The sequence below is a fragment of the Sarcophilus harrisii genome, chromosome 5, assembly GCF_902635505.1.
Source record: "Sarcophilus harrisii chromosome 5, mSarHar1.11, whole genome shotgun sequence".
Taxonomy (NCBI): Eukaryota; Metazoa; Chordata; class Mammalia; order Dasyuromorphia; family Dasyuridae; genus Sarcophilus; species Sarcophilus harrisii.
Genome location: NC_045430.1, coordinates 15,831,752 through 15,859,574, shown reverse-complemented (window position 1 = coordinate 15,859,574; position 27,823 = coordinate 15,831,752). Strand labels below are relative to the sequence as shown.

Sequence of the window (27,823 nt, the reverse complement as noted above, 5' to 3'; positions counted from 1 at the left end):
AGACCTAGTTGGATCAAAGGGTATGTACAGTTTTTAAATGCATAAATTAAACACACAGGATTACAAAACATAGAAAATTATATTAAAAGAGTTATCCAAATTTTTTTTAAGTTCTTGGATCTTGGATTAATCCATCCCTTGTCATTTTACAGAGGAGAAAACTGAGGTCAAGAGAGGAGCAGTAATTTACCCAGAATCACCTGGTTATTCAGTTATTCAGGATCTAAGAAATAAGGGTCTTTCGATTCCAAATTCACAGAACACAAGTTTTTTTTCTATAGCTGTCTTAATTATTATTTAACTTTCCCTGTGCTTTTAGGAATCAATCAGTGTGACCTTGGTTAAACCAGTGACTTCAGTTTGTTCATCTGTGAAATGGGGAGGGGAGGGTCCTGAGATCTCTTTCAGCTCTAGCTCTTGTTTCTTAGGAGTATATGACATGAGTTCAAATGCTGGCTCTATTGCTTATTACCTGTGTGATCAAAACTACCCTGCCTCAGTTTCCTTATCCATAAAGCTTTGTAGATGACTTCTAAGTTTTTCTAGTTCTAAATCAATGAGCTTATGTTCCTTTTCAACATTGAAAAAAAATCCTTGCTGAGGATGGCCTGGTCCATCAGAACTGGTCATCATATAGTATTGTTGTTGAAGTATATAATGATCTCCTGGTCCTGCTCATTTCACTCAGCATCAGTTCGTGTAAGTCTCTCCAGGCCTTTCTGAAATCATCCTGTTGGTCATTTCTTACAGAACAGTAATATTCCATAATATTCATATACCACAATTTATTCAGCCATTCTCCAACTGATGGACATCCATTCAGTTTCCAGTTTTTAGCCACTACAAAAGGGCTGCCACAAACATTCGTGCATACAGGTCCCTTTCCTTCTTTATAATCTCTTTGGGATATAATCCCAGTAGTAACACTGCTGGATCAAAGGGTATGCACAGTTTGATAACTTTTTGAGCATAGTTCCAAACTACTCTCCAAAATGGTTGGATTCGTTCACAGCTCCACCAACAATGCATCAATGTCCCAGTTTTCCCCGCATCCCCTCCAACAATGATCATTATTTTTTCCTGTCATCTTAGCCAATCTGACAGGTGTGTAGTGGTATCTTAGAGTTGTCTTAATTTGCATTTCTCTGATTAGTAATGACTTGGAGCATCTTTTCATATGACTAGAAATAGTTTCAATTTCTTCATCTGAGAATTGTCTGTTCATATCCTTTGACCATTTTTCAATTGGAGAATGGCTTGATTTTTTATAAATTAGAGTTAATTCTCTATATATTTTGGAAATGAGGCCTTTATCAGAACCTTTGACTGTAAAAATATTTTCCCAGTTTATTGCTTCCCTTCTAATCTTGTCTGCATTAGTTTTGTTTGTACAAAAACTTTTCAGTTTGGTATAATCGAAATTTTCTATTTTGTGATCAGTAATGATCTCTAGTTCTTCTTTGGTCATAAAGACCTTCCCCAGGCCATCCTCAGCAACGAGATCAACCAAATCATTTCCAATGGAGCAGTAATGAACTGAACCAGCTATGCCCAGAAAAAGAACTCTGGGAGATGACTATGAACCATTACATTGAATTCCCAATCCCTATATTTATGCACACATGCATTTTTGATTTCCTTCACAAGCTAATTGTACAATATTTCAGAGTCTGATTCTCTTTGTACAGCAAAATAACGTTTTGGTCATGTATACTTATTGTGTATCTAATTTATATTTTAATGTATTTAACATCTACTGGTCATCCTGTCATCTGGGGTAGGGGGGGGGGGGTAAGAGGTGAAAAATTGGAACAAGAGGTTTGGCAATTGTTAATGCTGTAAAGTTACCCATGCATATATCCTGTAAATAAAAAGCTATTAAATAAAAAAAGAAAAAGAAAAAGAAAAAAAATCCTTATGCCTAGAAAACAACTCTTTCTCTTCTACAGTGGACCCAACTCCCCTAAGCAGACTGGGAAAATCTCCAGGATGTCTGGTCCCTGGGTGATTGGGCTGGATTCATTAACTACAATTCCAGGAGACTTGGAACCATAACATGAGGGAGGGAGGGAAAGTGGAGAAAGTAAATTAAATGGTCCCTGCGGGCCAGACAAAGAAACATCCCCACTGCTGCTTTTCTTCTCTTTCCTCAACATTCAGGTCCTTTTCTCCCACCTTCTCAGACCTACAAACACATACTGTTATCACTCTTGGGACTTGTACTGATTCCCCTGTCCCTCCCCCTATGAAAGCACTTGCAACCACCTAACATCCCCAGAGATAACTGTTGGAAGCAACCTCACTTCCCAGTTTCCCTCAGTTGTAATATTTTACTTCCTTAGACTGATACTAATGGCTCTCTTGGGTTCAAGGAAATGGGTTATTGCTGGATAGAGTCTCCCTGGCCAAGCAATAGCGATTTTACATATGGGTCAGAAGGGATACTTCTTTGTTCAACTCACTCCAGCAACTTCTGCTCATCACGGTCCATGAGCAATTTTTTTTCTTTTCTTTAATACTTTTATTTTTCCCGGTTACCATAAAACCATTTTTTTACATTTGTTTTTAAATTTTTGAGTTTCAGATTCCCTCCCTTCCTCCCCACCCTCACCCCCTCATTAAGAAGGCACATGGAAAATTATACAAAACATTTCCATAAAATTGTGACCAATTTTAATATTGCAAGAATGTGCTCTCTCCTCTAGGTAAGCAATCTCTCCACTCACACAGATTTCTATACCCCTTTCCCCTGGTGCCCCAATAGTGCATTTCAACTGTAAGTTGTGTAGCTGAAAAGAAAATCTTTCCCAGTGACCCATGTTGAAGGGCCCCTCTGAACTTATCAAGGCTAATCCTCAGGGGGCAAGCACACAGGACACCTCTAGGCTCCTCCCCAAAGCTGATCCAGCTTGGGGTAAGACCCATCAGACTTCTGCTGTCACGACCTTTTAAAACTTGGGATTGTCCCCACACTGTGAGGAGGCAGAGATATTGGTAAGTGAAGGCACAATCACAGGACCACATGCATTAGAACTGGAAAAAAGTCTTAGAGAAAACTAGGAATCACAGGAGCTGGGTTGGAAATCCCACCTATGTTCCTCACTCTCTGGGTGATTTGGGCAAATCACTCCACCTATCAGCCTCAGTTTTTTCATCTGCAAGATGAGAGAGTTGGGACAGCAAAACTCTTAAATCTCTTCTGGATTTTTATGAACCTATAAATTCTAAACTCATTCTAACTCTCATAGTACAGATGAGAAACTGAGGAACAGAAAGAGATCATGTACCAGTAAGAACCTTTGTATACAACTGGAATCCACTCCCTATTTCTCTTCCATGCAGATTCTCCAGCTTCCTTCAAAGTCCATCTAAATTGCTTCCTTCTCCATCAGACCTTTTCCTCTTGAGTTAACTTTGTATGACTTGCTGTATACTCTGACACAGTATTTACTGATTTCTGTATCTTCCTTGTAGAATATAAGCTGCTGGAGGTAAAAAATAGTCTTTGTTATTTCTAGAATTTAGCAATAAATCTGATACAAAGTAAAGACCTATTTATCTGAACTGAATTGACTCCAGATTCCCTTTCTGCAACCCAAACAAGCAAGCAAACAAACAAAAAATACCAAACTGTTTTCCTGATCCAAGAAAATTTCTTGAGACCAATAAAACTAGAGGGGTGGAGAGGGAGAGAGAGAGAGAAAGAGAGAGAGAGAGACAGAGAGAGACAGAGAGAGAGAGAGAGAGACAGAGAGATGAAAGAGAGAGAGAAAGATGAGAAAGAGAGAGATGAGAGTTAGAGAGAGAAAGGAGAAAGATGAAAGAGAGAGAGAGACAGAGACAGAGACAGACAGAGACAGAGAGAGATGAAAGAGAGAGAAAGATGAGAGAGTGAGAGAAAGAGAGAGAGAGATGAGAGAGAGAGACAGAGACAGAGAGATGAAAGAGAGAGAGAAAGATGAGAAAGAGAGAGATGAGAGTTAGAGAGAGAAAGGAGAAAGATGAGAGAGTGAGAGACAAAGATGAGAGAGAGATGAGAGAGACAGGGAGAGAGAGACAGAGACAGAGAGAGATGAAAGAGAGAGAAAGATGAGAGAGTGAGAGAAAAAAGAGAGAGATGAGAGAGAGACAGAGACAGAGAGATGAAAGAGAGAGACAAAGATGAGAAAGAGAGAAATGAGAGAGAGAGAAAGGAGAAAGATGAAAGAGAGAGTGAGAGAGAGATAGAGAAAGATGAGAGGGAGATGAGAGAGAGAGACAGAGAGAGAGATGAAAGAGAGAGAAAGATGAGAGAGTGAGAGAAAGAGAGAGAGAAAAATGAGAGAGAGAGAGAGAGAGAGAGATGAGACACACAGAAAGATAGACACAGACACAGATAAAAGGACAGAGCTTGACTCAGAAGTCAGGGTGCCTGCCTTTATTTTCAGCCATATGAGAATATCACTGTTTCTTATTGGGAGAGTCACAAGCCCCCTCTGGACTCCCAGTCCTTACTATATAGTTAAATATTTCTGCAAAATCTTCATTCATTCAATCAATAAGTATTTACTAAATGTCCACTGTGTACCTGACACTGTGTTAGGTACCGGGTACACAATGACAAATGATAAAATATTAAAAGGGCTTTTTAAATCTGAGGTTGTTTCATCTTTCAGCTGTTATGAAACATCATGGTAGCTACAGCAGAAATGTGCAAAACATAGACAGGTTTCATTAGATTTCCAGAGGCTGGAAAGATTAGGAGAGAGGAGAGTACAGAGAAAAAGCAGCCAGTGAAGAACAGGGACATCAAATCTCTGATGTCTAAATATAAGGAAGTTGGGTCATGGAGCTCTGTGCTGGTAGGAAGGAGGGGGGAGGCCTGGAGAGAAGGGGCTGGTAATCACGCGCTGAAAATCACGGAATCTTTAAGGACTCCTGAAGCAGAGGAAGAGAGAGAGAGAGAAGGAGTGATGCAATAAAGAAAGGAAAAATATGGCTGCTCTGCTGTGCTCAAGAAGCCCCACTAGCTCCCTGCTGTCTCTGGGACTAAACATAGACGATTGTATTTGCCATTTCAAACCTTCCACATCCTCTCTTCCCAAACTGATTCCATATTACTCCCCTTCAAACCCTTTCTGGTCCCCCTCCTCCCTCCCCAGTTGGGCCAATTATTCCTTAAATATTCCACCCCATCTCCCCCCAGAGACACAGGCCTTTGCAAATGCTGCTTCCTGTGCCTGGAATTCGCTCCCTCCTCATCAGCACCCTTTAGAAACCCGGATTTTCTTCAAAGCTCGGCTCAAAAGCTCCCTCCTACATGTAGCCTTTCATGATTCCTGCCCTTCCTGCCAATGCCATCCAGCTGGCACTGTCTCCCCCTGAAATCTCCCTGTTTCTACTTCATATACATTTTGTGTATCTTCTCATAGGTGCTCAGGCTGTGGCACAGATAGAACGCTAACCTCTTGAGGATGGGGACTGTTTTGTTTTTGTCTTTGCCTAGTGCTGTCTAGGCAAAGCGCCTAGTCCTGAAGCAGATGCTTACAAAATGCTTTGCTGATTGCTTTCACCAAGTCAGTTCTCTCTCTGTCACTCTCCTTTCCCCCAAAATGAGGTCCCAGCAGGAACCCTCCTTTCCAGCTGGACAAGGTTCTGACTAAGTCTTGAGCGCAATCAGATCCCGTTGAACTCCCTACTCTCTCCTGGGAGGGGAAGGTAATAGCTCTGTAAATGCTTGTGGACCTGACTTGATTCTCCCAATCTCCTTGGAGGAAGGATCTATGTTCATGGATCCAGAGCTGGAAAGAATACAAGAATCCTCCCACCCAATACTCCCATTTAATAGTTGGGGAATCTGAGAGCAAGATTCAGTGACTTGGGTCACAATGAGTTGAACACAACTGAAAAATGCCTGAACAACTTGGATTCGAGTCTCCATCTCACTGTATCCTGCTGCCTCAACTTACCTCACGCGTCTCTCGAGCCCAACTCTGAGAAGACATTGGCCACTAGTCTTGGATAAGGGCAACAACCCAAGGGATTTGAAGCTAAAATGGACCATTCTAGAAGATGAAGGAGGAACTTTCCCGTGTCCACAGAACTAGAAGGCTGGGATTCAAATCCAGCTGTCTCCACGTTGTGGGCTCCTCCCATTTTGATCTATCCCCTGTCTCCCAAAAGAAAGCCCCCCCACAGGGACCCAGGGAAGAAGGGGCAGCAACACTAGACATGACTTTTCAGATTTCTTTTTTCACTTTCAAGATGGGTGAGATATTTTCTCCCGGTGCCCATTCCCAAGTGGGGAAACAGAGGCCCAGGAAGGAGACTAAAAACCTTACTCAAAGTCACATAGTTCCTAGCAAAGACAAACCTCGAACTCAGGTTTCTCTGTGGATAATCGAGCATTTTTTTTCTTTATAGCTGAAGATTCTCGGGGTGAGGAAGCAGGAGCACAGAATCCAGGCAGGCAGCAGGATGCCCTGTGGATTTAGATGTGGATTCGAATCCGAGATTTGCCACTTTTTACTTATTAGGCAAGTTCCTTCCTCAGTTTCCTCTTCTGTAAAATAAGGGGTTGGACCGGATGGCTTCCAAGGTCCTTCCCAGCTCTAAAAGGAAGGGCTGGACTAAAGTTTCTCTGCAGCTCTAAATGTGCGTCTCTCTGAACAAGGGGAGCGGGGGTGGGGATGGGAGAAAGGGTGACCGGCCGGCTCGGGCTGCCTCCCCATCCTCTCCAAGCTGAAGCCTGGGAAGGGCTGGCCAAGGTGACCCGGAGCCCCTTCGCAGGAGGCACGTTCCTTGCCATGTGCTCCGCGTGGCGGGCTCGGATATCCGAGACCGGAGTGTGAGCCAGGAGGAGGAGGAAGAGGAGGAAGGCAGAGGCCGCCCGTTTCTCGGAAGACAGTGGGAGACTTTTATTAATTTTTTATTGGGGGGGGGGCGTTTCCCACAGGGCCGGTGGATCTTCCTCCGCAGCTGGGGCGGGGGCAGTGGCTCCGCCGCGACTGCTGGGTCTGGCCCCCGAGGATGCTCCCGACACTCTCCGGGAACAGGTGATGCCCGCGCCGGCTCCATCCTGCGTGTGCGCTCGCCCGCCCCCCCATCCTCACCTGTGCGGGCCCGGGCACGGCAGCCTCGGCGAGCCCCAGTCACGGTGCCTGCGCTGAGGGGCCGCGGAGCCGCCCGTGTCACAGACCCCCCCTCCCCCTCGCCAGCCCCCGCCACACGCCGGGACACGAGGACCACGCTTACTGCGGCGGGCCAGGCGGCCGGGGGCGTGCCTGAGGGGAGGGAGGGGAGGGGGCGGGGCCGAGCTCCGGCCCCGGCCGCTGATTGGAGGAGGCCAGTGCTAGGGGGTGTGGCGCTGGCTCGGGGGAGGGGAGGAGGGCCAGCCGGCTATAGAGACCGCAGTGCCCGGAGCAGCGGCTACAGCCAGAGCTGGGCCAGCGGGCGGAGAGCTTGGGGAAGCTCCGCGGGGCGGACGCACAGACGGGCTGGGATCGCACGGGCCGGGCGGCGGCGCGGGCCCTTCCTGCAGCAGAGACTTTAAAGGCGCGTCCCCCCCACCGGACCCCCGACAGCCGCGTCCGCCGCCCCGGGAGGAGAGTTAGCGGGACAGAGCCCGGCAAAGTTCCCGCGGTGACTCGGGGGCCGGGAGGAAGGGCCAGAAAGAGCCGGGGGGAGAAGGAGCAGCGGCCTGAGACCCAGGCCGGGAGAACTTTGAGCGGGGCAGCCCCCGAGGGGCCTCCTCTCCTCCCCCATCCCCGCAGAGCCTCTGGGACGGCCTCTCCCGCCCCCCGGGGGTCCCGACGTCTGCTCCCGGGCGGCCGGTCCTCCCAGCTGCCCAGCGCTTCGGGCAGTGCCCGAGACCAGCCGGGGGCCGGAGGAAGGAGCCCTCCCGGGGCCGCCGCGGGGTTTCTGGGTCCCGAACCGGTCAGCCCCGACGGGGAGCGCAGAGGACCATAGCTTCCCTTTCCCCCGGGCAGAAGGGAGGAAGGGGGGACCCTTCCGAGAAGAGGGGGTGCAGAAACTGGCCCCGTAGATCCGTCCGTACGAAACGGGAAGAACTGAGGGAGCTGGGAGGGAAACTGTTTACCAGGGCGTCTGTGTCAGCTCCCGGCGTTTTATAACCCCTGACACCTGCCTTGGGTGAGCACACGCTGTTCTCCGCCCCCCCCCCCCCTCGCGGTTAGACTAGAGATCAGCCAGGGCAGACACACCCCCACCTCCGCCCCCCCTCCCCACCCCACCTGCCAGTCCCCGGCTGCCGGCTTTATTCGCTCTGCTTGTTCGAGGAAGAAGCCGACTTGGGGAGGCTTCTCAGAGGCCAGCAGCGCCCTCGGAGCGCGCCCCATGGGGCTCAGGGCTCCGGAGCCTTCGCACCCGTCTCCGTCGATCCAGGCTCGCCCAGCAGCCGAGAGACCCCGGGGCCAGTGACTCGCGACCCGGGCGAGAGCATCCGATCGGTCGCCGGCCGCCCCGCAGCCTCCCACGGGTTTCAGGACAAACCACTGTCGCTGCATCAGGGGGTCGGGACTGCCCCCTCCACACCCAGGTAAGAGACAGGGAGACCCCCCAGTGCAAGGTCGGAAAGGGCCGTCTCCCCTAAGGACGTAGCATCCTAAACTCTGAGTTGAAAGAGAGCTTAGAGATCTCCGATCGCACCCCTCCCCTAGTCTGCAGATGAGGAAACAAACGGTCTAGGGCCGTTGGATTTGCACAGCTCGTATCTGCGGGAGAATCTGACAGCGCTGAGCCCAGTCTTCTCCAGAGCCCTTCCCAATACACTGTCTCTCCTTCTGAGAACCAAAATTAGTGGGGGGAGGTCGGAGGTGGGGGGAGAGAACCGAATCAATCCCCAAGGGTTTCTGTCCTGTCCGAGGTTTTATTGCAAATGTCAGACTCAGAACCTTCGCAGGGAATTTTTACCTCCAAAGGAGACATTTCTGAATGCAAATGCGCTTCTCTCTCTCTCTCTCTCTCTCTCTCTCTCTCTCTCTCTCTCTCTCTCTCTCTCTCTGTATGTGTCTCTGTTTCTCTCTCTCTTTCTTTCTCTTTTTTGTCTGTCTCTCTCTCTGTCTCTCTGTCTCTCTTTTTTGTCTCTCTCTCTCTGTCTCTCTCTTTTTTCTCTCTCTCTCTTCCTCTGTCTCTCTGTCTCTCTCTCTCTCTCTTTCTGTCTCTCTATTCTCTCTCTCTCTCTCTCTCTCTCTCTCTCTCTCTCTCTCTCTCTCTCTGTCTGTCTGTCTCTCGCTTGCTCGCTCGCTTTCTCTCTCTCGATTTTTCTTGGGGTTTTTTGCCTTTTTTTTCTTGCCTTTTCACATTGTAAGGACCATCAAGGAGAGGAAGGAGACTCAGTTTCCTCCTCTGTAAAATGGGGGGGGCTGTACGTTATAAACTCTGGGGTTCCATGTAACTCTAGATCTATATTCCTGTCTTTCTCCAGAAGCTGTGTGGGGCCCCTGGAGTGGACTGGGCTTGGCTCTGGGAGAAAATTCTTATTGGGCTCTTTGAATCTGAGCCAGTTTGCCCTATATAGATAGAGGTTTCAATAGCCTTTAGTTTAACAAAGACTCTCCTTCCTATCATCCCCCTTTAAGGTCTGCAAGGCTCTTTCCTCACAACCATATGAGGTGTGTGTGGCGAGGGGGAGAGGGTTATTATCCTTATTTAACAGATGGGGAAACTGAGGCCCAGAAAAAAGGAAATGACTTTCTCAGGACTGAAGGGCTGGTATATGTCAGAGCAGGAATTTAAACCTAGGTTTGACTAACTTTAAGTCCTTTGCTCATTTCACTGGCCCATGCTGCCTCTCTCATCCTGCCAGGGGTATATACAGCAGCAACGGTAGAGAAGGTTCACTTCAGTTGGAACAGAAACTAAGGTTTCAAGCAGAAGGGTTTCTGGGTGGATCAGAGGTTCATGGGATGAGAGATTTAGGTCTCTGAAGAGACCTCAGAGGCCATTTTCCGAGGCCTTCCTTCCGAGAAGGAAACTGAGGCACAGAATATTGTAGTGATTTGCTCAAGATCATTTTATGAACAGTATTGGAGTTTGAGCTTGAATCTTATGAATTATTTAAAAAGGGTTATGATTTTCCCCCAAGATTTCATAGCAATACAGAGATACAGTAGGGAAAATAGAATAGGGCTGAATTTGAAATCAGATATCCTGGTTTTGAAACTCAGGCCTCCCATTATGTGTCAGAGGTTTCCTTTCCAGGTTTCCATTTTCCCCCTCTGTAAAATAAAATGGCCAGGCTAGACAATCTTCCAGTTTTGTGATCCTACACCTCTTTTCTTCTCTGAGCCTCAGTTTCCTGATCTGTCAAATGACATGCCAATGGCTTTTGAAATTCTGCTTTAAGTCTGTGATCCTATAATTCTGTGAAAAAGGAGTGATCAAGGGAACTTTAAGATAAACAGATAAAGAGGAAGAGACAGGAAGAGACAGGAGGAACGGTTCAAAATGGCCAATCAAGGCAATGCTCCCAAGCCTGCTAATTTAGACATCAGACTCAAGGATGTCATACTGCCCCTTCTAGAAAAATATCTTCTCATGAAGCATCATGGTAGCAGGTGCCATCCCAGCTGTGTGTTATGGAAGAAATGTCACAATGAAGCTCCATGGGACTGTCTGCACCGGGCAAGCTTGTCTGCCCAGTGCAGACAGCCCAAGGAAGGTTCCAAAGTAATATAATAATAGAGTGTCTATTTCAATGATGCTGGATGGCAAAAGTCACCTCAGTTCTCTACCAGGGAACCATCCAGGGTAGGGGGTGTCTGAGGAGACCACTTTCCCAAGAACTGGGGGTCATTTTCACCCATGGATGATCTTGGACTAATAGAAAAGACCCAAGGTTCCAAGAATAATCCTCAAGACATTTCTATTTGATTCTGGAATCAGAAATCATTGAGATGGAAGAGACCTCGGAGGCCATTGTGTCCTATCCTTCCATTTTACAGATGAGGAAACTGAGGCCTAGAGAGGTTATCAGACACTTGTCTCAAGTCACCTAGGTGGTAAGCTTCATAGGGACTTGAACCCAGAACCTCTGACTTCCCAGCCTCCTGCTAACCTTACCCTGGTTACACATTAGCAATGCTTATTTCTTTGCTTGGTCACATTTTAGATCATTAAAAGGTCAGACCCAAATCTGTGATTTTGTTGAACTTTAATATTCTCATGGTCTGGAATCCAGGCAGACTGCTCAGGAAAAAGGGACCACAGTTAATCCCAGGATTTAGTGTTGGAAGAGACTTTTGAAATCTCCAAGCCTTCTTTTGATAGATGAGGAAACTGAGGCCCACAGAGGGAACCTGGCAACTGGATTTGAAGGTAGACTGGTTGCCAATCCCTCAAAATGCACAGGAACCATTCCATTCCTGTCTTTCTATCCCCTCTGCCTAGAACCTTGCTGGACGCATGGGAGGGATTTGTTGAGTGAGTTATTGATTCCTCTGAAAAACCAGTTGTAGATTACTGAGAGCTGATTGAAGCAGGTTCTTAGAAGCTGCCTTTGATGAGAGATGAGGGATGAGAGATGACGGTCACTCTCCTGCAGCTCAGGAGCCTCACCGAGTCATTCTCCCCATAGGATGCTAAGATTGTTTTCATCTAGTCTGGACCTGTTTCTAAATGACTCTAGCAATTGTGTGGGTGTGTGGGTATTTGTGTTTGTGTTGGGGGGGAGAGTGTCTATCATTCTCTTGAGAGAAATTAGGAAAGAAGCTAGTGCTCCATACTACCCCGCTCCCTTACCTTTCCACTGGACAGCAGAATGAAGAAGCAGAAAAAGCTGGGAGCCTGACATTGGTTTCAAGTCCTGATCTTGGACTTGAGCCCCAACATTCTTATGCTAATCAGTGCTGGTCTCATAGTCTTCAGGATAGGGGTCTCCCCAGGAGATATAGGAGGGAGAGGTGGGAAATTTCCCAGACATAGTAGCTTCCCTCCCTTTCTCTTCTTCCCATCTTCTTGCTTCTCCCTGTTTCTTTCTTTAATCTCTCTCCTTTTCTCCCGGTTCTTTCTTTTTCTATTTCATTCTATCTTTCTTTCATCTCCCTCTCCCTCTCATTTGTCTCTCTTCGCTCTCTCTCCTCACTGTCTCTGTCTTTCAGTCTTTTTCTGTCTCTCTACCTGTGTCTGTCTATCTCTCCCTCTCTGTCTCTCTCTCTCTCTGCCTGTCTCCCCTCTCTCTTCCTCTCTTTCCTGCTCTTTCTTTTCTCTTAGCTGGAAGGCATCTTAAATGACCAGAAATGAAATGGACCTTAAAGCAAGAGATGTTTCCTTCTTCCTCCTCTCTTTGCCTTTTTCTTGCTCCCTCATCTTTATCTCTCATTTCTCCCTCTCACATCCCTCTGTCTCTTTTCCTTTCTCTCTGTCTCTCTGTCTCTTTCTCCATTTCTCCCCTCTCCCTCTCCTCTTCTTCCCGCTTTTCCTTTATCTCTTTCTCTACTTTCTGAGTTTCTTTCATCTTACTCCCTTACCCTTCTATTTCTCTTTCTCATTTTATCTCTCATTTGTCTCTTCTCTTTTATTTTATTTTCCTCCCCATCCGAACTTCCTTCCTTCCTTCTTTCCTTCCTTCCTCCCTCCCTTCCTGTCTCTTTCCTTACTTCTTCCTTGTTTCTCTCATCTGTCATTCTATCTTTTCCCCTTCTTTCATAATGAATGATTGTTAACTGATTGACATGCTTCTTCTCACACCTTCCTCCTTTGTATTTATCTCTCTCCTTTCTTATTCTCTCCCTTTCATCATCTATCTTTATCTATTTCTCTTAAATTTTATTCTTTCTAGCTCCTTCCCATCTCTTTTCTTTTACCTTTATCTCTCCCTCTTCTATTTCTTTCCCCTTCCATTTATCTTTTCTCTCCTTTCCCTCTCTACCAGTTCTCCTTCATTTCCTCTTTTATCATCTTGCCTATTGTGCTTTCATAATTCTGGATCCTTGCTGAGGATTAAGAGATGGCACGTGTAGGGTAGGGGTGCTGTTTGGGATTGTTTTCAGGGGATACTACCCAGAGAAATAGCCACCTCTAATTGCCTCAGGTCTTCATTTGTCTCCATTCACCCACTAGCCCCCTAGTCTCAGACCCAAGGTTGAAACATTGGTGAATCTTTGTTGTTCCTTAAATGGAGATGCCCTAAGTGGCAGATTTCTTCCAGCTCCAGGAAGAATCTGAATAGAGATTTATCACCTTAGATAGGGGAGGCATAGAGCCTGGGGAGTGGTTAAATTATAAACCAACCAGAAAACCTACTAGTCCCTACTAGAGATAAAAATGAGACTCTTCCTGACTTCCCAGAAGCTTATATTCTTTTAAGGGAATACAACATATTTGCTGATAACTAAATAAAGAATTGTATAATGATAAAATAAAACTAATATTTTTGGGCGAGTCAAGAAAGAACTAGTAAGTGGGGAAAGTACAAAAGATCTCTTGAATGAGGTGTTCAAGAAAGCACTCGGGCTGGGAGCATTTCATGCCAACCTGTGCAAAGGCTTAAGATGGCAAATGGAGTATGAATGGCAAAGTATGGTGGGAAAAGCACTGAGTTTGTTTTCCTTGGATGTGGGTTTATAGGGTCACAGCATCTTGGTATATAGAATGAAATCATCTAATCCAATCCCCTTAATTTGACAGAGAAGGAAATTGGGGCTAAAAGGAAGGAGGTGACTAGCCAATGTCATCCACTTAGAAAAGCAGAAAAGGGACCCCAACTTTTGACTCCTAATTCCAGTGTCCGGGAATGGGGTCGGGTGAGAATAGAATATCTCTTCTTAGGGAGACAGTAAGTGAGACTTTGGGTCCCTAGAGAAAGCAGATTGTGATTCCTGGGGCAAGGCTATATCAACAAAAATGTCCATTTTCCCAGCTCCCTCCAGCCCAAAGGAAAATTAGCATCAGCCTCAGACCTGCTTGACTGGACCAACCTGTCTGCTGCCCTGAGGGTCAAGGAAGTCTGAGGTCTGGAGTTCATTTAATGAAACCATGGTCTGGTTGAGCCAGGCTGAGCTCAGGGAAAGGGGGAAGGGCAGAGTGGCAAAGACTTTATTGCAACTACTTTGAATTTCTACCTTGACTTTGAATCCTATCTCCCATGTCCTCTCCTCCAGGATGCCTGCCCTGATTGCCTTTTTAAAAAATGGATATAGTATTAATATGTAAAGCTTGTCTTGATTCATCTTCATAAACCTCCTAGTATCAGGAAGAGTGCTCTACCCATGAGGTGCCCCATATCTGACAGTCACACACAGGTGCAGTGCTCAAGGGCACCTCACAGGCTCTGATGCTAACCCCCTTATATTACAGATGAGGTCCACAAAGGGTGTGTCTTGCCAATGATCACACAGCTAATAAGCTTCACGAGCAGTTTCTGGGACTACAAACCCAACGGTCTTTTCGACATATCCCAATGAATGAATTATTAATATGACGAATATTTATCAAAGACCTACAATAAATAACAATAATACTTGCCAGCTTTTATAGAGTGCTTTAGATTGCAAAAGCACTTTGCAAATATATTTTCATTTGATCTTGTCAACACTTCTGTGAAACAGGAGCTATTGTTATCTCCCATTTTATAGAGGAGAAAACTGAGGTTGAGAAAGCTGAAGTTACTCCGCTAGCATCACCCAGGTAATAAGCATCTGAGGCAGGATGGCCCTCTGACAAGAGTGCCAGGCTTTCTTCCCCTGTACACAAATGAATGAATGAAAGATTCCTGGTTTTTTGGGAGACTCAGATGAAATAATGTATGTAAATCACTTTGCAGGCCTTCAAGCACTATAGAAATGCCAGCCATTATTATAATTTTATGCTAATAATCTAGTGGGAGAGAAAGAATAAATATTTCTTCTAACAAGGAGACAAGGAAGGACTCAACAAATTCCATCTACATGTATATGAACCAAAGTACTGTATAAGAAATGCAGGAGAGATGATTCTGACTGGGGGCACAAAGGCAATCAAGGAAGGCTTCCTGAAAGAGGTGACAATTCGAGGGAGGACTTGAAGGTGAGGGAGGATGGGATGGAAGTGGGCTGGCAAAAGAAGCTGGAGAAGCAAATAAGGCAAAATGTTTTAGGAAGAGGGAATGTTAGGAGCTCAAGTTTTGTGGAACGATTCCAGGAATATCAGTTTGTCTATGGGAGATAAGTCTGCAAAGGTAACCTGAGGAGGATTTTGAATGCCAGGATTAAGTGTCTAGACTTGCTCTGGTAGGGAATCAGAAGCCCCTCGAAGGTTTGTTTTCTGTTTCTGGATCTGAGTTCATAAGTATTGATAGAAATGGAGATAATTATAACTTCCATTTATATAATGCTTTATGACCATGGGAGATAAGTCTGAAAAAGTAAACTCTGGAGGGCCTTGAATGTTAGGATTAGGCTCTAGAGTTGTTCTGAATAGGGAATCAGAAGTCCCTGGAAGGTCTGTTTTTTATTTCTGTTTCTGAACACATGAGTACTGACAGGGATGGGGATGATTATAGCTACCATTTGTGTGATGCTTTAATGTTTGCAAAAACATTTTACATTATCTCATTTGATCCTCATAATAAACCTCATAATAAATACTATTATTATCTCCATTTTACAGATGAGGAAACTGAGGTAAACAGAAGTTAAGAGACCCCCAAGATTATACCAGTAACTGAGGCTGAATTTGTACTCAGATCTTTTAAACTTCAAATCAGGCCTTCTCTCCACTGTGATGCCTCCAGATGCTTAGCTTGTTTTTTAAAGACTCCTAGCATAAAGTTTTCCCAGCTGAGCTCATGTGCCCATTCTAGTATTTAATAGTCCCTGGGGAAATTTATTCTTCCTCTCTACCTTTAGTCTCTCCTGATCAGGGAATGAATATGGATCTTCCTGCTCCATTATTTTCCATGGCAAGAGGAAAAACCTGAGTCTTCTTAGCCCAGTTTTAGCCCAGAAAAGAGGCTTAAGGGAGGGGAGGGCAAAGCCTGGGGTTCTTTGGGGTTTGGCAAGGCAGAGGAAGAGGAGGAAAAAGACACCCAAGCCCTGCACCAAAGACTAAACCCTCCCCATTGAGATAGAAGGTTATTTCCTCCCCACCAAACTCCCCTCTTCAAACCCCAGTCTAAATAGAAACAATAGAAAAAGTCCAGAGATGGCAGTCACCCTAAAAACCTCCTTATGTGACTCTGTCTAATAAACTCATTCTTAGGCTTTTTCTATGCCCTGATCCCAGACAGAAGATTAGAGCTAGAGGGGACCTTAGAACATGGAATGTCAGAGCTGGGAGGGAGCTTAGAACAGGGGATGTCACAGCTGGGAGGGGGCTTAGAACAGGAGATGTCAGGGCTGGGAGGGAGCTTAGAACAGGGGCTGTCAGAGCTGGGAGGGAGCTTAGAACAGGGGGTGTCAGAGCTGGGAGGGAGCTTAGAACAGGGGGTGTCAGAGCTGGGAGGGAGCTTAGAACAGGGGGTGTCAGAGCTGGGAAGGGACTCGGAGCAGGGGGTGTCAGAAGCTTAGACCAGAGAGCGTCAGAGCTGGGAAGGACCTTAGAACACAGCATATTCGAACTGAAAAGGAGAAATCACAAAAACCAAAGGGCTAGAATGCATCATAGAAATCATCTAGTTAATTCCTTACCTGAATAGGATTTCTCTCACCAATCTTCTCAATGAAACAATCACTATAAGTAAACCACTGAGCTGGAAGAGGCTACCAAGAGTGTCTCCCCTCTAGAATTTAGGCCTTTTCATTCATGCTTTTCACACTCTTTTTTCCCCACCAGCCCCAAGCTATGATGAAGACGACGTCCAGTGGGAACTGCGCGCTGAGCGTGCCCGCCAAGAATTCCTACCGCATGGTGGTCTTGGGGGCCTCCAGGGTGGGCAAGAGCTCCATCGTCTCGCGGTTCCTCAATGGCCGCTTTGAAGACCAGTACACCCCCACCATCGAGGACTTTCACCGAAAGGTTTACAACATCCGGGGGGACATGTATCAACTGGACATCCTGGACACATCAGGCAACCACCCCTTCCCAGCCATGAGGAGGCTGTCTATCCTCACAGGTGAGGGCCTGGAAGGGAGGAGACAAAGGGTGGTAGACAGTGGGCAGAGGGGGGGGCTACCAAGTACTTTCCCTCTCAGCCTCAGTTTACTCTTCTATAACATGAAGGAGTCATCTTGGTCTTAAGACCACAATCCTCCTTGGCCATCCATATAATGTTGGTGCTCCGGGCTTTGAAGGAATAAGAAATAAGAGACCTCAGAGATCATCTTGTCCTGCTCCATTTTTTTTTTCAGATGGAGAAATTAAGATGGGGGAGGTGGTTCATGGGGAGAGGGATTCATTTGTCTAAAGATACTCTTTTGGTAATTAGAGGAGACAAGATTTGAACCCTGTTCCTCCAACAGTGCTCTTGCTTCTGTCTGGGGTGGTCATGGACTTGAGTTGGATATTTAAGGCTAAGTAGGGTCTGGATGGGGAAAGCAGTGATAGTTTAAGCAGAAGGAAAGAGACAGAAAAACAGAAAGCATGTTAAGCAGTCAGTGAACGAGCATTTATTAGGCACCTGCTATATTCCAAACATTCTGCTGAGCACTGGGGAATTCAGAAAGAGGCAAAACACATGAAAAAAAAATCTTAGAATCCTAATTCTCCAGCCATTCTGGAACAAATCCCTTTCATCAATCCATTAGAGACACAATTCCTGTGTGCCGGACACTGTGGCGGGCACCATTGATCTAAAGACAAAAGGCAAACATTTCCTGCCTTCAAGGAGCTTACAGTCAGCCAAGGCACTGCCTCCTATGGTTTGGCTCAAAATCCATCCATTCCCACTTATCTTGGGTAACTCTGGTCAATCGATCAGTCCTAAAGCATTTATTAAACACCAATTATATGCCAGGCTGGCCCTGGAGATAGAAAAAGGAAAACCAAACAGTCCCTGCCCTCAAGAAGCTTTTATTTAAAGGCTCAGCTTCCTCATGTCCATGTCTCATTTGACCTTGGCTGTAGCAAAGGCAGAAGGGGAACATTTCCATTATTGAGGTACAGAAAGCTTAAGGGACAGGTAGGAGCTGGGGGTGTACCCCAAGTCTCTAGATTCTTTATGAGGGCCCCAAGTAAGGTCACTCGGGACAAACCTATCACCCCAATTTGTTGGGAAAACAACTCCGAGTGCCAGCCCCAAAGTGAGTCAGCGCCAGCGTTTCTGTATGCAGAGGAGAGCACAGTGACTGATGGGTACTCACTGGAGCTCACACGCAGCCTGCGGAATATGCCCCATTAATATTGCATGACGTTGTGGGGGAGGGGGAGAGCTTTCCCTGACACTACAACTCATCTGGGGCTAAGACCCAAATACATCCAATTGAATAAATGAAACATGCATTTCTATACTTAGTGCAGGCAGTTGGGGGGACAGGGAGAAGGGCATAGTGGGGGGAGTGGAAGGAGCCAGATCATTTCCAGTAATTCTCTGGGGCTCAGCCAGGAGGCTGGAAATCATCCCGGGATGAGTCGCTGCCATTTCTCTCAGCCTCAGTTTCCTCCTCGTGTAAAATGCATGAGCCCTGATTCTAATCTCTCTCCAGCCCTGAATTCTGGGAGCTAAAAAAGCTCTGAGAAGGATCATCCTGATCTGAATGAACCTTGATGGGGATAAGGATTCTGAGAAGAAGCCCACACTGTATTATGGGGGATATCTCAGCAAAGGGAAAACAGGCTGAGCATTTGGGCAGAGTGATGGGATTTGGAGTGGGGGAATGAGAGGAAATGGGAGAAAAGGCAGAAAGTCCTCCCTTCCTCCAAGATATGGTGAATCCAGGGGTTCATTCTGAAGGCTTTGCCTTCTCTGCCCTGAGTGGAGACTCGGGCAGAAAGGAGGGCTCCCAAAAAGAGCCAAAAAGAGGCTCCCTTTATTGCCCCTGGTGTCTGACTGCCTCTTCCATCAGACAACCTTTTTTTTTTTTTTTGGAAGGCACTTGTGGTTAAGTGATTTGCCCAGGATCTATCACTCAGCTAGTTCAAATGTCTGAGGTCAAATTTGAATCTTTTTTTTCTGAATCCAGGGCTGGTGCTCTATCCACTATAGAAAGATCTTGAGATCTTTCACTCTGCTGACTCTCCTTGTGACAGTTTTCATTGTCCTTATTAGAGACAGCTAAGGGCTAGGTCTGGCGTCAAGAAGCAGGCATTGACTACCTCCATAATCTGTTTACCTTAATTTCCTCACCTGTAAAATGGGGTTAATAATAGCAGCTACTACTCAGGCTTGTTGTAAAGATCAAATTAAAAAGAATTAGCACATAGTGACCCTATGTTCGAGCCCTACTTATTATACATTGGAGTATATTATTATTAACTATTTATTCATTATTAACTATTTCTTTCTTTTTTTCTTAAATTCTGGTGCCTTTTGCTCACTGGGATAGAGAATGAAAACTTAAACTTTCCTAGCCCCTGGGCATTATGTTTCTCATAATGTGACTGGTGTTTTCTACTGTTCAATCCCCTAAAACTCCCAAATCTTTTTGTGAAAGAATTCTGTCCTTTCATGCTTCTCATAGTTTGTTTCCATGAAATTGATTTTTTGGACCCCAAGAGATATACTTTACATTAATCCCTATTGTATTTTAGCCCAATGATCAAGCTAGATCTGGGGGGGATCTCGAACTTGTCATCCAGGTGCAAACTTTTCCTTCCAGCTTTGTGTCCTTTGAAAAGCAGAAGGGCTCGAGTCACTGACACAAATCTTAAATCAGATGGGGCCAAGAATAGATCCCCGGGACATTTCACTGGAGACCTCCTTCTGAGATGAAATATAGCCATACACGGATTCTTGGAGGCTAGCCATTCAACCTGTTCCAGATCCAGCTAATTGTACTAGCGGTTCTCAAACTGTGTGGTCTCATGATCCCTTTATACTCTTAAAAATTACCAAAGACCCCTTTCAATAACTTAACGACTCACCTCAAAGAGCTTTTGTCTAAGTGGGTCATATCTACCAACATTTGCCACATTAGAAATTAAAACATTTTTGTTGTTGAGTCATTTCATTCATGTCCAACTTTTTATGACCCTGTTTGGGATTTTCTTGGCAAAGATTCTGAAGTGGTTTGCTCATTCTTTCTCAGCTCATTTTACAGATGAGGAAACTGAGGTAAATAGGGTTAAGTCGCTTGCCCAGAGTCACACAGCCAAGAAGTATCTGAGGTTAGATTTGAACTAAGAAAAATGAATCTTCCTGATTCCAGGTCTGACACTATCCACTGTACCACCTAGCTTCCCTAATTTTATTAATACAAAATGAGTTTTGTTCTTGCAGATCCTCTGAAAGGGTCTCAGAACGCACTGTGGGTACTACTAGACTGGACCCTATGGCATCATAGATTTACAATTAACTGAAAGAGCCCTCAGAGGCCAGATAGTCTAACCTTGTCATTTTACAGATAGGGAAACTGAGGCAAGATATCTTGGGATTATAAAATCTCAAAATGGGAGCTAGACAGGATCTCAAAATCTGTGTAGCTCAACTCCATCATTTATAGAGGAGGAAACTCAAAGCCTGCATGGGGGCCCAAAGGCACACAGCTAAGCAGGAATTTGAACCTAGGTGTCCTAACCGCAAATCCAGCTCTCTTTCTTTCATCTCTCCATCTTTCCAGAAGAAGAGTCAAATATTTTGCTCCAATTTAAACAAAACTTAAACAGAGCCCTGATCTAACCACTTAGTGACCCTGTTACTAAAGAAAATGAGATTTATCTTGCATGATCTGTTCTTTATGATTCCTTCCACTTCCCTTAGGGACAAGCTTGGGAACAAAGAAAACCCTGAAATTATTTCAGGGCAGGGGACAGCCGGGTGGTGCAGTGGGTAGAACCCTGATCCTGGAGACAGGAGGACTTGAGTTCAAATACATCTTCAGCTACTTGACAAGTGACCAGAGGCAAGTCACTTAATCCCGTTTGCCTCAGTTTCCTCATCTGTAAAATGCAATGGCCTTGAAGGAGCCTTCCCCCTCTGATTTTTCTCTGAGCCCACGATTCTCTGTTAGGGAAAACAGTTGCAGAACAACAGCTGGAGAGAGAGAAAAGGGAAGGACTGGGGAGCCAAAGTGTGTCTAAAGCAATTCTGCATTCAGCACCACATCCAGCGTGCCATTGGTTTGCAGGAAACGCTAAAAAGAAATCAATTCAATAGCATTGTTCTCCCCAGCTGCGAGGCAGGGCTCCATTTTGGAAGGCCAGAATGTGGTGAGAGGCGGTAGCATCCTCGGGGGTGTGGAATTATCACAATAGGACACGGCCTGGCAGCCCGAGTGGAAAATACTGCCAGGCTGACATTGCCCACAGCTCCTCTGAGAAAAAGCCATGGTAACCACAGTAAAACCGGGGAATTATTAACAATAACAATTGCTTTTTATAGCACTTTCTTCCTTAACAATCTTGTGAGCAAGGCGGTGAAAGTTTTATTATCCCCATTTTATGGATGAGAACAGTGAGACTCACCTATAACATCAGAGAGAGCAGGAAGGAAGCTTAGAGGTCATTGGGCAACTTGCTCATTTTCCGAGTAAACCCATTGGGTTTTCTTGTAAATGTCCCCGAGGGAAAGGTGGACAGATGAGGAAGCTGAATGTTCAAACACAGATCCCCGTTTTACAGATGAGGAAGCTGAGACCGGCAGGAGACTCCTCCAGGATCACAAACTAGGAAGTGTCTGAGGCTGGAGTCAAGAAGACCCAAATGAAAATCCCAACTTAGAAATTTACTAACTGTGTGATCCTGAGTGAGCTTTTTAATCTCTGACTGCCTCATTTTCCTCAATTGTAAAATGAGGATTAGAGTAGTCTGTACCTCCTATGGTTGTCATGAAGGTCAAATCAGATAATATTTGTAAGGTACTTAGTACAGCCTGGCACATAGTAGATACTTAATCAATGCTTATTTCCTTTCTCCCCTCTTTTCTCCCTTCCTTCCCTTTTCCCTCCTTCCTTCCTTCCTTCCCTCCTTCCTTCTTTCCTACCTTCCTTCTTTTCTTTTCCTTTCTTTCTCCCTTCCTCCTTCCTTCCTTCCTTCCTTTTCTTCCTTCTTTCTTTCCTTTTTTCTTTCTTTCTCCCTCCTTCCTCCCTCCCTTCCTTTTCTTCCTTTTTTCCTCTCTTTTCTTCATCTCTTCCTCCCTCTTTCCCTTCCTTTCTTTTTCTCTCTTCCTTCCTTCCTTCCTCCTTCCTTCCTTTCTTTTTCTCTTTTCTTTCATCCCTTCTCCCTCCTTTTCTTCCTTCCTCCTTCCCTCCAAACCTCCCTTCCTTCCTTTCAGCCTTCCTGCCTTCCTGCCTTCCTGCCTTCCTCCTTCTCTCCCTCCATCCTTTGCACCCTCTATCCCTTCCTTTCTTCCTTCCGAGTGCCCTATCCACCACAAGCTAAATCAGAAAAGTAAGCACCTTGTTTCATACCACACATCCAAAAAATGGGTGGAGACAGTGTTCAAAAATAGATCCGGTGCCTTTTCCCAGGATCCTACCGTCCACTTAGACCAGCCTTCCTCTCTGCTCTCTCCCGCAGGAGACGTCTTCATCCTGGTGTTCAGTCTGGATAACCGAGAGTCCTTTGACGAAGTCAAACGTCTCCAGAAGCAGATCCTCGAAGTCAAATCCTGCCTAAAGAACAAGACCAAGGAGACGGCCGACCTGCCCATGGTGATCTGCGGCAACAAGAACGATCACGGCGAGCTCTACCGCCAGGTGCCCACCACCGAGGCGGAGCTGCTCGTCTCAGGGGATGAGAACTGTGCCTATTTCGAGGTGTCGGCCAAAAAGAACACCAATGTGGATGAGATGTTCTACGTGCTCTTCAGCATGGCCAAGCTCCCTCACGAGATGAGCCCCGCCTTGCACCGCAAAATCTCGGTCCAGTACGGAGACGCCTTCCACCAGAAACCCTTCTGCATGCGCCGGGTGAAGGAGATGGATGCCTACGGGATGATCTCCCCGTTCGCCCGCCGGCCCAGCGTCAACAGCGACCTCAAATACATCAAGTCCAAAGTCTTGCGGGAGGGCCAAGCCCGGGAGAGGGAGAAATGCACCATTCAGTAGGAAGAGAGGTGTCAGGAGGGCAGCCCACCCAAGCAGTGCCTTAAGGGAGATGGCTCTGGAGGATGCCCCCAGCCGTGCCAGGAGGAAGTGAGGGGAGTGGGCAGCCAGACTGCCCTCTCTCCCCTTGCAGTTGGGAACCCAACTGCACTGGCCACAAGGGCAGCAGCCCCCTGGGCTCTGTAAATATTTCTGGGTCTTCTCTGTCGCCTCCCCTCCCCCTCCGATTCTCCTTTTTTTCTTCCTGGGATCTCCGACTCCCTTCACCTGGCAGAAGAGGGTCTCTCTGGCAAGGAGGAAACAGGAGAGATCTCAGCTGGGAAGAGGTGGATGCTCACTCTCCGCTCCTACAGGAGGCTACCTTGTCACACACAATTCCCACGGGCCTTTCTCCAGAACTCAATCCAACTGAGCCTCTGAACTGGATTTCTCTCTGGGTCTGGGGACGTTTGGGCTGTCGAGGTCGAAGTCCTCAGCTTTGAGGAGGGGTGCTCTCCGCAGGAGAGAGGTGACCCCTCCCCACAAATTTGTGATCTTATTTTCTGCTGTTGATTTTTTTCTCTCCTGATGATCCCCCTTCCCCACCCCCCAACCAAAGTAGTCATGTTTGTGTGTTTGCTATGAAGTGTGTTTGATGTACCAAGAACATTTATCTTCTGAAGCTTCTTGTTTTTAATCATTTGTCCTTATTCCTGTGGCTGTTGCCCCTTGGATGAGGATAGAAATGGACTCCCACATCATCGAACTGGACCACCATCCTTAGCCAGGCCATCTGCCACCTGTTCCCTTGGGGAGCAGGGGACGCCCTCCCCAACAGCCCCACAAACCACCTGCCCCTTCCACAAACCGGGCCCCTCCCCCAGGTCCTTGCAGAAGCAGCTCATCCTAACTTCTCTTCCCAGTGGCGGTGGTCTTGGACAGTCTTTCTCTGCTAACTTACCTGATTCATAAAAGGGGTTCCTTTCCTTTTTAGACACAGATTTGTAAAGATTCCCAAGAGAGGTTCCATGGAAAAGTCAGGGGATTTGGAGGCAGGGAAATCTCAGCTGGATTCCAGCTTTCCCACTTATTGATCATTATGACCTAGGGCTAGTAGTCATGTTTACTCTGTATACCTCAGTTTCCTCATTTGTAAAATGATGAGATGAGTCTGGATGCCCTCAAAAGCCCTTTCCAACTAGGATTTAAAAAAAAACAAACAACTGCCCATCCAATAGTGATTTATTGTTTGCTAAGTGTTTTCCTCGTGAGGGAAAAGGATGGGAAGTAAGTGTAAGAATCCCCCATTTTCCAGATTAGAAAGTCGATACTTAGAATGGGCAACTGACTTGACTGGGGTCATATTGCAAAGTGGAGAATTGAACTGAAATCTTCTGATCACAATCCCGGGGGTTCTTTCCAGAGCACCATCCCAAGAACCCCCATCTTATCCCGATGGGAGTGGCCCATGTGGACACAAGGGGTAGGATCCACCCATGAGTTTGTGGCAAAGGGAGGTGCTTTATGATTGAATTTGATTATATTCCTAAATTTGAAGCTCCGGAGATCACAGATTTAGAGAACCGTGGAGTTGGAAGAGACTTTAGGGATCATCTAAGCCAATCCTTTCATTTACAGATGGAGAAACTGAGGCTGACAAAATCCTTCTTTCTCCTGCATTTTAAGGTTTACAAAGCACTTTCCTGCTGATGACTCAGGAAGACTGTGCAAGCATTAAACAAAAACTTCATCTTATAGATGAGAAAACAGAGATTCATGTGGCAGCTGAGATTTGAACCCAAGTGTCCTGACTCCCAGCAAAGAGAATCAAGATTCTAGCTCAAGTCCTCTGATTTCAGAGGAAAAGGGACTGGATTTGGAATCACAGGACTTGGTTTCAAATCCTAGTTTGAAACTTACATGGGCATGGAGGATTAATTTAACTGCTCTGAGACTCAGTTTCCCCAAATGTAAAATGAGGGAATTGAACTAGAGGGATCTTTAAATCTGTGCTCTTACGATTCAAATACAACGTTCTTTCCATTTCCCTCTGCTTTCTGGCTAAGACCAGAGGACTGTGGGGTGGGAGGGAATGACTGACCCAGCATCCCACCTTGTGCTTTCAGCCAGCTCTGGCCCCTTTGCCCACCCACCTGCCTACCCAGGTGCACAAAGCCAGTAAATTGCAGAGCGGAGATTTGAACCCGGGTCTTCTGGCCACAAGCTTTTCGGCTCAAGAACCTGCATCATGTCCTAAGAGGACTGTAGACTTAGAGCTAATCCATTTTACAGATGAGGAAACTGAGCCCCAGAGAAGTTTCCCCTATTTACAAGCATTAGTTATAGGATGTGAAACTCTCCTGAATCCAAAGCGCTCAGGTTCATAGAATTTCAAGTTAGAAAGGACCTTAGAGAGTACATTTTATATTAGTCCCATTTTACAGCTAAGGAAACTGAGGTACAGTGGTTTGACCAAAGTCACAAAGATAAGAAGTAGTGAAACCAGATCTTTTGACTCCAAATTGGAAGTCTTTCCCAAGCTTAAGGTTCCCCCCTTCACATTCGAGTTGTCTGTATATGGTGTAAGCACAGATTCAAGTGGAGAGACACATGCACACTTCAGCCCCAATCCTATGTATATTTTGCTCATGTTGGGGATCTCTTCTCCTGTCCCTGGGCACTGCCCCTGGGTGCTACCCCTGGGCATCTTCTGCTCTTGGGCACTGCCCCTGGGTGTCTCCGACTCTTGGGCATCTCCTGCCCCTGGGCATCTCCCTGATTCAGGCAGGTGAGTTCGCTGAGACACAAATGCCCTCTCCATTGGGCTTTCACCCATTTGGATCCGAGGGACTAAGGCCGGGGACATTCCCACTCTTCCCCCCAGCCTCCTTTTTTTCATGCAGTCCTGGCTGGCAGGGGCACATGCCCATCCAGTAACAGGACTGGGGGCTGATTATCGAGTTATCAGCTGAGCCAAGGGGTCTCTCACTGCACCTCATTATCCCAAGGGAGAGCCGATGGGGGTGAGCACCGGGATCACACAGGAGGCAGGCAGTGAGCCCAGATCTGACTCAGAGCCAGGGAGCTCTTCCTACGATCCCGAGGGAGCAGCGCCAACCTAGTCTCGATGTCCCCGCGTGAGGGTCTTTTGGAGACTTCACTGTCACAGAATAAATGCCGGCTCCCCTGGAGTACAGATTTCTAAGCAATTACAACAACAACAACAATAACGGCCGTGTCCATAGCCGTGTCAGCTGGGCACATCTATTTCCTCAGAAAAAATTCACAGATACCAGTGTGAGTGTTATATTCCCATTTTACACATGAGGAAATGGAGGCTCACAGAGGTCAAGATGTACATTCTCATACATAACCAGGAGAAACTGGACCTGCATTTGGGGATCTTCACCATAGGTCTGGCTCTGCCCACCACGCTGTCCTGTCTCTGGGGTACGATACAAAAAGTGCCCCTGTTTGCCCCCCAGCCCACCGCCCACTTTGCCCCAAGGAGGCCCCTGGGGCTTTCTAACTGCCTCCCTTCCCCCACCTCTCCATCTCCCCCAATGTAAATATATACTGTGGATAATTAAAGCTGACTTATTTATAAACCTCTCCCTTGCCTTGTATTTCCTCTCCTCCCCAGACCAGACTTCTCATCTGGGTCTCAAACACAGTACAGGTCAGGGAAGCTGGGAAGATATTGTTAATGATAAAAATAACACTATTGAGAATATTAATATTGTTTAAAGTAATATTATCCAGGATATTCTTAATGTATTTGAATGTTGTTAATGATTAAGGATGCTCTTAATTGTTATTAATATTATTCATCAGTATTGAGAATATTTTTAATATTTATAACTCTTGTTAATATTCTTAATACTAAGGATTTTTCTCAGGCTGGGTCTTAATCGCCAATAGCCTGAGAATTGGAGGGGACCTCAGAGGGCATCTTCACCCCTTTTTACAAATGGGGAAACTGAGGCCCAGGGAAATGAAGAGGTTCGTTTAAGACCATAGAGCATTAGAAGGTTGCTCCTCTGACCTCGGAACCCGTGCTTTTTCTTTGTCCCACTCTTCTTCCTCATGACCTTCCCACATCCTGCTGGTGATGCTCTTTTCTCTAGCTCTCCCATTGTGACAATCTCAAGCAGACCAGACGTTGGGATCCCATCGAGCTTTTGGCTTTCGGCTCCCGATGTCGGTGGCGGCCAGAGGGGACACTGAGCTAGTTCTCTGTCGTATGTGCGATATAATACAGTGTGATATGTCACGGCCTGGGTGTACCACCACTTAGACTGTCAGCCCTCTGAGGGCAGGGAGCCAGTCTATCTGTGTGCTCTGTATAGCGTCTAGCCCTACTGTGAGGAGCTCAATAAATATTGAACTGCAAGACCATCTTCTTTGTCTCTGAAATAAGAAGCAACGTGGGTTTGGGGCAGAAGTCCAGTTGCATCGTTTGGAAGGAGAATCCTCCAATAGTTAAGAAAAGAGTTTCTTGGTGGCTGAAAAAATAACAGCGCTACATCAAGTCTATTTCCATGCTAACTTGAACTTGGGAAGCCCCAAGTTCAAATTCCATCTCAGACACATACTGGTTCTATAAATCAAGACAAATCACTTCATTTCTCTCTTCTGTAAAATGGAAATCATAATTGCTGAGTTGCTGTGAGAAGCAAATGAGATCATCTTTGTAAAGTGCCTTATAAAGCTCAAAATATCATATAAGTGAATTATGAATCAGTTGATTAATTATTAAATTAAGTTTGGGGAGACTAGTGACTTAATTT

General features: G+C 46.1%; 1 protein-coding gene across 1 annotated transcript; it reads left to right on the top strand.

Moving 5' to 3' along the window:
- The first annotated feature begins 8,184 nt into the window (after window positions 1-8,184).
- On the top strand, window positions 8,185-27,431 carry RASD2 (RASD family member 2). The gene is made up of 3 exons (XM_031937715.1): window positions 8,185-8,536; window positions 16,750-17,029; window positions 22,528-27,431. Exons 2-3 carry the CDS (start codon window positions 16,759-16,761, stop codon window positions 23,055-23,057), a joined length of 801 nt encoding a protein of 266 aa, XP_031793575.1. The 5' UTR covers window positions 8,185-8,536; window positions 16,750-16,758; the 3' UTR covers window positions 23,058-27,431.
- Window positions 27,432-27,823: the final 392 nt, after the last annotated feature.